General features: G+C 34.0%; 1 protein-coding gene across 1 annotated transcript; it reads right to left on the bottom strand.

Moving 5' to 3' along the window:
- Nucleotides 1–374: 374 nt before the first annotated feature.
- Nucleotides 375–4,546, bottom strand: LOC107849684 (L-ascorbate oxidase homolog). The gene is made up of 8 exons (XM_016694235.2): nt 4,305–4,546; nt 3,651–3,760; nt 2,438–2,708; nt 2,133–2,235; nt 1,641–1,989; nt 1,194–1,559; nt 915–993; nt 375–833 (listed from the first exon to the last, which is right to left on the bottom strand). The coding sequence occupies exons 1-8, from the start codon at nt 4,440–4,442 to the stop codon at nt 615–617; spliced, it is 1,635 nt and encodes a 544-aa protein (XP_016549721.1). The 5' UTR covers nt 4,443–4,546; the 3' UTR covers nt 375–614.
- Nucleotides 4,547–11,832: the final 7,286 nt, after the last annotated feature.

Here is an 11,832-nt window from a genome sequence, read left to right as displayed (position 1 = left end):
CAAGATTGTTCATATTGTATATTTAACCCTTTAAAGTAGTATTTCATGTACGTATACTATATAATTTTCCGACGAAGGGTGTTCATCTGACCACCCTTGCTACAACGTAGCTCCGCCCCTGCTAGAGACAGAGGGGGATCCAGAATTTCAAACTTATGGGTTCCCAAGAGCTCCTTTCCTACCACTAAGCTATCCCTTTGTTTAGTTATGGGTTCCCACCTATTAATATTTATAACTTTTAATGATTTTTCTATGTAATTTTAAGCATTAGGGTAGCGAGTGTGGGTTCCCGGGAACCCCTTCTGCTCTACATCCGCCTCCGGCTAGAGAGGCTAAAGCAGATTTAAAAGGAGAAAGTAGAAGAAACTAAGACATTGAAAATAATTGGGAAAGCATTCTAAAACATACAGAAAAGGGAACCTACGATAGCCAAAGAATAATAAACAACAAAAGTAGAAGAAATCGAGGGACCAGAAACTACGAGAATGGTGCTAATACTACAGGAAAGAACCTATCTCGCTAGACAACGAGATGACTCTCAACTACCTACTAAGCTACCACCCTAATCCGCAAGAATCATATGTAAACCAAATTTTCTCTATTGCAGTTGCAGCTCAACTTAAGACGGTCTTATTCTGGGGGTCTGACACCTTGCCACATAAAAGAGCATTAGGTGGAATTCGATATTCATCTTGCAAAGAGGTTGATGTCGTGTATACCCTCATGTATAACTGCTGTCCTAGATACTGTCGCGCCCAAAATTCAGATCTTATGTTCCACATTCCCGCATTGTCTAATGCAATGTATATTGCTGTCCATGACCTTGGATAGACCTGCATTTTCCGAAATATTTTCATGTTAGTCTTCTTTCTAGAGGAAAAATAATTTCATATTGTACGAAGTAATCTCATCACCTGAGTTGTGCTACGTGAAACTGCATCGCGTAGATTGTATCGGTTCCTACTTGCAGGAGTCCATCGTCCTCCATCCATGCTGCATTTAACATCAAGAGTAATTTACAGTCAAAACTGAACATAAAACATAGTACAACAACAACAACGACAACTACATACATAGTGTAATCCCCAAGTGAGGTTTGGGGATGTAGGATATACATTGGCCTTACCCCTACCTTTATGGGGAATATAAGTGCATAGTAATAGCATGAAATTGGAAGTGACTTGTGTTCTTACCCTACTACCCAAAAGGCATAGCCATCAATATGCCAGCTTTGGACGATTCGCTCTTTGTTCTCGAATATAATTTCAATGAAAGCCTTGTAGTCAGTTTGCAAAACAGATGTGTCGAGGTGAATTCTTCCGCCGGGTGGAGCATCAGGTATGTTTCCAGGGGTGAATCCTCCAATCTTGAAATAGTCAGCGAGTTTTAAGGGAGTATTGTCAGTGGGCACAAATGACAAACTGTTGACAGCATATCTCTGCTTGCCATTCACTTGGGCAGCGGAGGATCCAAGTCTGATAGTTCTAGTTGTATTGATCATGCCATAATGGTACGAGCCTTGTGGGTTAGGCCTTGGTCCATTAGCTGTCAAGTTGGTCCTAATTAAGACATGAAAAAATGAGTACCAAGTTGGAAGAGAGAAATATGATTAGTAAAGAGGCGAAAGCAAATGCACACACCTGATAGAACGAGCTTGGTGCAGGGACAAACCAACTTCAATGGTTGGTCCATTGGGGATTGGGCCTGAGACTGGGCTATTAGAGTTGCTATAGTGAAGTACACCGGTGGTAGTAAGAACCTTTTTAGAGGTGAAACGAGATGAAACAACAATGTAGTAGTCTTTAGGAGCTTGGTCAGCTGTGATAAGGACCGAGTAAGATTGTCCAACATGAACGTCGAGTGAGGAATATGACACTTGTATTGTGTGTGTACCCTCTACTTCAACCAATGTCATGTTGTGTCCTTCAATCCGAAAGTTGAGAGAATGTTCCAATCCAACATTTGATATCCTCAGCCTATAAGTATTCCCTGTACTCTCATACATAGAGATACTCAATTGTTAGACTATCAGAAAACACTCTTGTTAAGAATATTTTCTTTCTGATTCTGTTTTACAAGAAGAATTACAACGTCTTGAGATTTAAATTTGACTAAATCTGAATGCATTTTACCTCGATCAACTGTGAAGGTAGCACCATTAGGGCCGCGACCATTGATAAGAATGCCATCCGGAAAAGGCAACTTGTGGCCTCTGTCAAGAATTGCTCTAAGTTTCTGTATAAATGCACATTTTAATTGTAACCGTTAAGTATGAAAGCAAATCATCAACAAATATAAATGTTTCACCATTTATAGGTCCTTACATGAGATGGATAAGAGTATATTCCCATAGCTCTCACTCTAACAACTTGTTAAAGTTAAACAAACGACACTGAGTGTGTAAAATTCATTTGTACTGTCGGTGGATAAAACTTACCGTGTGATTGCACTTGTACCAATCTCCAATAAGGACGATGAAATCATCAGAATAAGCAGGGACGGGAAAAGGGACAGAAGGCCTGGTGAAGATCCTGATGCTACCAATACCACCCGCGGCTTTGTGGAATCCAAGAGAAGGAAAATAGTAAAAGCTCCCTATTTGATCCTTCATTTGCATAGTGTATGTTAAATTCTTCCCTGGTGGTATTGGACATGTCGTTCCCCATACTCCATCTACGAATGAGTTTTTCCTATGTTGCACTCCGCTCCTATATATATTTCACAAAACATTATGAAACATATTTTCGAAAAACTGAGACAACAATAAAAAAAAAAGAGTAGAAACTGAACGAGTTTGCCTAATGCATTTATCATTATCATTATACGAGGATAAATAAAGGACTTGAACGCTCAATTTTTGCAGCAACGTCATGAACTATGCAAAACAAACATGATTAAATATGACTTTGTGCATAGAGTTAACAACTCAAGAAGTTGCAGTAGCAGGGGATAGACATTTTATGCTAATGCCAAAAAATTCTTGTAGTACTCCTAACTCTTTTGAATACAATTTTTGTAGATCAAGATCCTTTCTATCTCTGGATAAAGAGTTGTCGCCTTCATATCATCGGAAAAAAGAAGAAGGAACCACTCGAAAAGGAACACACAACAATGGCTCATAAGTCATAACCCGAAAACATAACAACAATGACTCCGAGCTGAAAAAGTAATGGCTCCCAACTGAAAATTTCTCCCGATAGCTCTTTATCAGAAAATCATTTTCCCTTTCGCAAAAAGTAAACTTGGACTACTTTCCTAGCCAAAGAAAATCGAGAAGAAGCCTGAAAGTGCAAAAAAGAACATAAACCTCCTATATGAAAAACATAATAAAACCATATCGAGGTCCTACTTGTTCGACTTTAATTTGTTACAATTTCACTGTCATTCCAGAAGGGCATTTTTTAAAAAAAATTATGTGTGATGGAGTTGAGATTAATTGTGAAAGTGTGAAGCATGTTTGATAGAGAAATTGAGCCTCAACCCCAAAAGCTCGCTTATATGAGGTGATGATTGTCTAGAATCATGATAAGGAGCCCAAATGCTCATCCCATGAGCGATGTGAGACTCAACAACGTGTATGATCGTTTTATCTAGAACCCATATCATTTAATATGTCGATGATAATGAATAGGGTAAGTGAGGAAAATTACCATGAAATAAGAAAAGGCTCATCCAAGTTGTTGAAGACATTGACAAAAACCATGTCATTAGTGAATGAGATGATGTCAGGACCAGGAAATTGCCCATTGATCAGAATTCCCTATACACACAAATTAAAAACACATATTACTATAAGATCATCACACCTACAAATACAAACCCCAAACAAATCCCAAAAATAATTAACAAACAATATTTTCACATATTACTAGAACGGAGCCTTAGAGCAACCATAAAGTTATTTACACGAGTAAGCCCCTTAACTTTGGAGTTCAGCCCGTTTCCAAACTCTGCATGAACACAGAATGCTTCGTCTATCGGTACCTTTTTTCATTTTCACATATTATCGAAAATAGCACAAAAATTAAAGAAAAAAAACCTGTTGGGAAAATATCACACACAAATATAAACCACAAGAAAACCAAATCTTAAAATAATTAACAAACAATTATTTTCACATATTATTGGAAGGGAGCCTTAGAGCAACCGTAAAGTTATCTAAACGAGTAGATTGTCTTAAGCACACCCCTTTGGAGTTCAGCCTTTTCCAAACTCTGCATGAATGCGAGATGCTTTATGCACAAGACAATGCTTCATCATTTTCACATATAATCGAAAATAACACGAAAATTAAAGAAAGAAACCTGTTGAGGAACACCTAGAGGAGAAATAGTTCCATAAGTGACATTCCATTCAAAGAATCTAGAAGGACTTTCTGCCACTGTATTCAAAACTAGTAGCAATGACGCTAGAAAAACTACTATCATTTTTTTCAGCAGCATATTTTTTTTTTGTTGTTGTTGACTTGTTCTTAACAAAGGTTGTTGAATTTATGAGAAAGGAAATGAAGCTGTTAACGTTTATAGAAATTTAAAATGGAGAGAGTCCTAACATTGGAGGACTCTCAAGTAAGCTTAATTAAAAAAAAAATTAATAGTTATTATACCGCCAATCTAAAATTAAGTAACTTCCTTGAGAAAATTACTCCGTAACTTTTTAACTCATAAAATTACTCCCTTTTTTTTACTTTAGTCCATGTTTGACTTGATACTTAAAGAATTTGTTAGCGTTTATTTTGTTAAACTAACCGTATTAATTATACTTTGATATTTAAATTTGACTACTAATATTTTATTTAATTATTTAGTATTAAATGTAGTATTGAAAAAACTGATAAACTTCTCTTGATTTAAAAAATCAGACAAGTAAATTGAAATAATTATTTTTTAATAGGGGTCAAGTAAAATAAAACGGAGGAACAAGTATATCCTTAACACTAGAGGTAGTAGTTCTTTTTAACACTACTCAATTCTAAAAAAAAAAATATCTAATGAAATAGGAATAATTTAGTAAAATACACTTTGTATTTAGATGGGAAGGTGTGACGGACGCGAATTAGTATAGAAGGTTACGAGGTACAAGTACATTCATGCTAGTAGGTATGCACATTGTTCTTATTAGTAGTCGTAGTGTTACACTGTAGTTTCTTTTTCTTGATTTTTTGTTGATATATGTTGTTTCAGGTAGATTGTTTGTAGTATTATTTTGTTACTATTTGTTACTATGTGTTTGTGTGATATCTCGTGACTTGAGCCGGGGGTCTTTCGGAAACAGCCTTTCTACTTCATCAGAGGTAGAGGTATGGACTGCGTACATCTTACCCCCCAGACCCCACTAAGTGGGAATACACTGGGTTTGTTGTTGTTGTTGTTGTTGTATTTGTTGTGTTACTTCCAGTTAGCTTTTGTACCTGTTACATCTTTTCTGATTGTATTTTATCGCGAGTTGAGGGTGTATCAGAAACAACCTCTTTACCTCATTTTTAAGTAATGATACATATTGCATACACTCTGCTCTTTTCAAACCACAATTTATGGGAATACGATGAATATGTTGTTGTTGACTTTGTATTTATTATTTTCTGTGATCAAAGATATTGGTAGAACAGATATTGCAAATTTATTGGAGGCTAGATGCAAAATGGAGTTCAACTTGGGAGTCTTAATAGCTTAGTTGGTTAGTTACCCGAACTCCCACCTTATTGGTGAGGGTTCAATTCCCCACATTGTAATCCCCTCCCCATTCCCCTCCCCTACCCCCAACTTTTTTTTTCTTTTTAAAATAGAGTTCAACTTCAACCCATTTTGTTTTATTTTTGATCCATTCTTTCCGATATACGGTAAATGTTCTATGTATAATAATTCACATAATTATTATATTTTTTCTTAATCAGCAAATAAAATAATGAGTATAACTAATTTTTATTTTCATTTTAAAAATAAATTTTATATTTTCAGTTAAGTTAAGAAAATAATTTCAAAGATTTTGCTCTTGGTTTGACTTCATAATACCAAGTCATCAACGTCGCCCTTTTACTTTTTGATATTATGTTAACTGACTTATTTGAATTTTTTCTACATTTAACTTATAATGAATACTAAGTCAAAATATAATACATCTAAAAGGTGAAAAGAAAATGAAAGACACCCTAAAAGTAGAAGTTTGTTTTGATGGAATTCCGAGAGTTATTTGCTCTTTTTATTTCTATTTTGTACTGATTTTTTTTTAGATAAATAATTTTTTTTGGCTGGATACAAAGTTTATATTTTTATTATCATACTATTTCACAACTTATCTCGTACTTTTAAAATTTTTATGTCCTGCTTGACATAAGTTTGTTATTTTTATGTCCCGTTTGACATAAGTTTGTTTGAAGAAGGTGCATTTCCTTCGCTTTTTATTTTTTTAAACTTGAACAACTTTTCTTATAGAGGTGGAGGTGACTCTGCTTATCATCTAAACAATCTTCTCTTTTAAAGTGTTTTAATACTAGGCACAAAGTTTCAAAAATAAAAAGGATGTTTTGATATGTATGCCAATTTTTGAGAGAGAAAATATAAAAGATGGGATACTAGTAATTAATTTGGTATAACTGTAATTAGTTTTGTTATATGGGATATTATGTAATAACTATAACTTAAGATATATATTTATGTAATTTTTTCTTAATTTTATGATCATAAATTAAAAATTTATATACTATATCAAAATATTTTTTAAAATATTATAATCTTAATAATCTATGTAGAATGTTAAAATTAAAAAAGTTAGCAAATATAGAAAATACATTTCTTAAAACAGAAAAGAAAATACTTAAATTGAAATGGAGGAAGCTTTTGTTCTTTATTATATGAAAATTAAACTTTGATCATAGTGTAGTTTAAGCCTATTTTATGGGTGACTGAAATTTAAAAACTTAACTTGAGAATTCAAAATTGGTAATGAGGTTAAATCTAGTGCAACTCTTATTTTATTTGAACTTATAGCCTGTTTGAGATTGATTATTTCTCAAAATAAGTATTTATTTTGAAAAAAAAGGATTTTTTTTTTAAAAAGAAGGGTGCTTGGTAAAGCTTGTAAAAGTACTTTTAAAAATAAGCAGAAGCAGAAACAGAAAATTATTTTTTATGACAAAAATACCCTTATCACACACACACACACACACACACATATATATATACCTTATTAATTAATTAACATATCTTACATGTTTGATTAACCTTTGATTCTTAAAATTTTACAACACACACACACACACACACACACACACACACACACACACACACACACATATATATATATATATATACCTTATTAATTAATTAACGTATCTTACATGTTTGATTAACGTTTGATTCTTAAAATTTTACATTCCATATTTACGTCATAATTCTTTATGATTTATATATTGTTATTTTATTTTCACTCATTTTTTAAAAATAAATTTGAAATATTATTGATGATGATGACTAAAGAATATATAAATTATTTTATTATTATTAATGATAACATTTGACAGATGAATCATGTTACAAGATTATATTTTGACATCACATATAAATTTTTTCTCGAATATTTAATTTTAAATAAACAATTCATGAAAAGTGACAAATTTGTTAAAATATAGTGTATATATATATGGATATGATGATTGTTTATTCGTAGTAAATTTTGACACTGTAAAAATGTATTAAAAAAAATAACAAATAATAGATAATTTTTTTTTAAATATTTGTCATCAGGTAGTATACATATATGAATTTGGTTACTTAATTTTACAATTGAAACGGTAAAAATATATCCAAAAGAAAAGGTAACAAATAACAAATATTATCTAATTTAGATATGTAAGCATGAATATAGTGTTTGCTAACTTTTAGTGATTTAATTTGGTAAAATGACCTTCTGGACCCCTGTACTATATCGGTTTTGTAAGTTGGACACTTCTACGTACATATTTATCATTTGAACCCCTGAACCCACTTAAAAGCAACTTTTTAAACACAATTTCCGATGTGGCATCCTATGTGGCTGGAACTACATAGGAGCGTGTGTTTTAGTCTCTAGTCGCGCATCAGCCATAAAATAAAGGGCCCCAACAGTCAAAAAGGGTTCCAACACCCATAATAAATGTTCCTTCTTCCTCATTTGCTTCCAACATCATTGTTGGAGCAATTTGAGCTTTTTTTCATCTCTTCTTCTCTATTTTTTCTCTTTCCAAGTTCTTGTTCTTTAATTTTTTTTCTGCTATGCTTGTAATATTGGAAAGTTAATTTTTTATGTCATTTTTTGCAATACCATGACAGTTTGAATTTGTTATTGTGGACTTTACGCGGAACTTAAGATGTCAAGAACACCAACCAATCCGGGAAGAATGTTTTGGGGCTGTCAAAAAATATCAGGTTGGTACTGGTTGTGGATTCTTTCGATGGGCTAATGAAAATGAACAATATAAAGGTAGACATCAAAGACAACGAAGACCACAAGGACTGGGAAGATATGGAAGACACGGAAGACATGAAAGACCAAACATTAATATTGATATCACTGTTATCATTATTGTTGTCATCTGATTTCTATCTGTTGTATTATTTAAGATGGCTTGATCTATGTAGTTGGTATGTACAATGAAATGAAATTAAAATTTAATGACAAACACCATTTTCAACATAGAAATCTGCATTATATAATGTCTTAACAAGAGTTGACATCAAAATGCTTGTCTTAACAACATCTGAAATGAGAAATAAACCAGAAGTATTAAAAATTATCTTAACAATACTTTGGGATCAATATAGAAAGAGAATTACACTAATGTGTTCCTTGAGTGCTTGTTGTGGACTGATTCTTACTGGCTTGAGTGCTTGATGTGGGTTGAGTGGTTGGATATGATTTTGCCTTTGATCTTTTGTTACTCTGTTGTTGTAGTTGTCTTTGAGTTACTGCAGCTCCACCTTTCCACCTTAGTCCATTTGGTTTGAAACCCAGGTCAATATTGGTTGGAACTAAACTAATAAGTGTTGGACTATGTAATACTCTTTCAGTATTTTCAGACTGTAAAACTAAAAAAAACAGTTATTCATGCACTAATTAAAACCAGTTAAATGTAAAGTACATTATATGAAACTTACCTTCTCTACCACACTGCCACTTGGTCTAAATAGCACACCAAAACCTGCTTCTTTTGCCTTGGTCTTTTATACGTCAGATTTGCACCACTTCTCAAAGCTGTACTAGTCTTCCTCTTTTGGGCACCAACACCACTAGTAGACTGCTGAGTTGTAGATTGTGTAGCAGTAACACCCACTGCTGAAGTGGTAGTGGGCATCACAGCAGCTGTAGGCTTCACACCACCAACTGATGCAGTGTTTGCAGGTCTTTCTGTAGCTGTTGGTGCACTGTGAGCATTTGCAGGCCTTCCTGAATATCTTGGTGCACTGTGAGAATTGAAGGCCTTCCTGCAAACTTTCTGTTGCTTGATTTAGCATTTATAGGCATCTCTTCAGCTGTTGAAGCATTTGCATCTCTCTCCACAACAACAGCTGCAGTACTAGTGCTGAGCAAAATATATAAATATAAATATAGAATAAACTCCGCTGAAAGTAGGGATTAGGGGTAGCTCACTTGTCGACCAAGGAAAGCGGGTCAGTTGATTTGGCTTGCACAGTTGGTTGACTGCCACAACTACTACTGAAATCTTTTTTCTACAAAAAAATATGAAAAGGTCAAAAACACATTCAAAAAGAGTAAAATTCATCAATAATAAAAGATTTAACTTACCAAAGTTGGACATCCTTTCTTGTTGTGTCCAATACACTTGCGCACAGAACATGTCATTTTTCTTCCCTTTCTTATAGCTTTTTCAAACTTCTTCTTAACAGCTTCATCCTTAGCTTTCTTTTTATTTTTACCTGGCCTTCCTAACATGAGAGTAATCTCAGGTGGCTCAATTGGTGGTCTTGTACTTCTTGGCCACATGTTAATATTTGTTATTGGTTGAATATATTTATAATATGCCTTCAGGTATGTTTCCCTTTGATACCAGTGATCAACAAATGACTCCACATTCCATCTCTTGTAATGCATTACAGCAATTGCATGTGATAAGGAATTCCCTTAGTTGCCATGACCTACAACTACATTGCTTCCTCTTCACATTAACATCTGTATAAGGTGGATCACCAATCTCAAAGCCCATATCACCATTAAACCTCACCTCATACTTGGTTGCATATTCACTATTCTCTGCAAGAACTTTCATAGCCATTGGTGATACATCAGTGATCCATTTTTCAGAAAAATGTCTCATTTGATTCATTCTTTCCATGACTTTGCATCTTATTTCCTCCAACATAGTGATAATTGTCTTGAACCTAGCAGCTAAATTCCAACTATTGAAAGTCTCACACATGTTGTTCTCAACCACATCACACCTGCTATGTTCCTTAAAAAGGCCCTACACTATGCCTCTTTGTTGTACTTGAGCAAATCTTTCACAATTCCATCACCCAACTCACTCATTTCATTAAGTTTGTTTTGCAAGTACACTTCAAATGGGGCCTTTGCAACCTGCCAAATTTTTTTCTCCTTTCCTCACCACTCCAAACCTACTTCCAGTTGGCCCATATATGTCTAGCACACTGTCTATGCTCAACATTTGACAGTAGATTAGTAAGTGCCAAATGAAGGCCCTATCAAAACATGTAAAATAGTAGTTAAACATTAAAGACATCACTGCAGCAAACTAAAAAATAAATAACTGAAAAATATGAACATATGAACAATCATACCTTCTGCATATCAGACATTACTGTTAAGCCTTCACCCCCATTTTCTTCAAGTTCCAAATCATGGTTGATGCACCTAAGAAACCAAAACCATGTTTCCTTGGTTTCTTTATCAACCACAGCCCATGCTACAGGGTACATTTGATTATTTTCATCTTTGGAAATGCAAGACAACAAGATACTTTTACATATACCGTTGAGAAAGACACCATCTAAACCAATTATTCTTCTGCAGCCCTCTTTCTATCCACTTTTTAAGGCCCCAATACAAATGTAAATGCCCCCATAAACACCTCTTTTCCTAGAATTACATTATTAGATGTCCTAATAGATACAGTGGTACCAGGATTGGTGGTCCTCAACTGTTCAGCATAGCCAAACAACCTAGAAAACTCTTCAACAAAATCACCAAAATTTTCATTCAATATTCTGATTTTTGCCTTTCTACAGGTTGTTTTACTAACATACAATCCATAGTCCTTTCTTAAAAGTGCTTGAATCTGATGCAATTTTATTGATGGATCACTCATAATCTTATCCTTGTAATGCTTACTAATCGACAAAGGGTTGCACATTTTATTTCTTGTTCTTTTAGAACACTTGTGTACAGGGAAGTAAGTTTTCACAGTAAAAAATCCTGTGTTATCAACACTTTCAAGAATAACCCAAGGATAACCCTTATACTTACACTTAGCCCTTACCCTTTCCTTCTCATTAGGTTTCAACTTAAGGTTCACACTTTTTTGAATAGAGTAACTCTGCAGTGCCTCTCTAAACTCAATAGCATTTAAAAAAAATCATATACAACTGAAAACATACCTTCTTTGCAGTTTTATCAAAGTAGATCTTGCTAGAAGAAGTTTTAGGTAGTGAATCTACCACTTCATCATCATCAACAGGATCTCCTTCCTCTTCATCACTAATGTCACTACCCGGATATGAACTATCAAAATAAGGGTCATCCCTACCCAGTTTACCTTCATATATAACCCCTTTGTTCTTATAAATATTCTCAAAACCAACATCTATACCTACTGGTCCAGAT

Source organism: Capsicum annuum, chromosome 12, assembly GCF_002878395.1.
Source record: "Capsicum annuum cultivar UCD-10X-F1 chromosome 12, UCD10Xv1.1, whole genome shotgun sequence".
Classification (NCBI taxonomy): Eukaryota; Viridiplantae; Streptophyta; class Magnoliopsida; order Solanales; family Solanaceae; genus Capsicum; species Capsicum annuum.
Note: the sequence above shows the minus strand (reverse complement) of the source record. Positions and strands in the feature narration are given on the sequence as shown.

Bases quoted from the DNA above. Each gene is read 5' to 3' on its own strand.
- LOC107849684 (XM_016694235.2), bottom strand. From the start codon at position 4,442: ATGCTGCTGAAAAAAATGATAGTAGTTTTTCTAGCGTCATTGCTACTA. The intron at 3,761-4,304 runs GTTTCTTTCTTT...TTGTGTGTATAG, and splicing joins CTCTAGGTGTTCCTCAACAG to GGAATTCTGATCAATGGGCA. The intron at 2,236-2,437 runs GTAAGTTTTATC...GCATTTATACAG, and splicing joins GGTACAAGTGCAATCACACG to AAACTTAGAGCAATTCTTGA.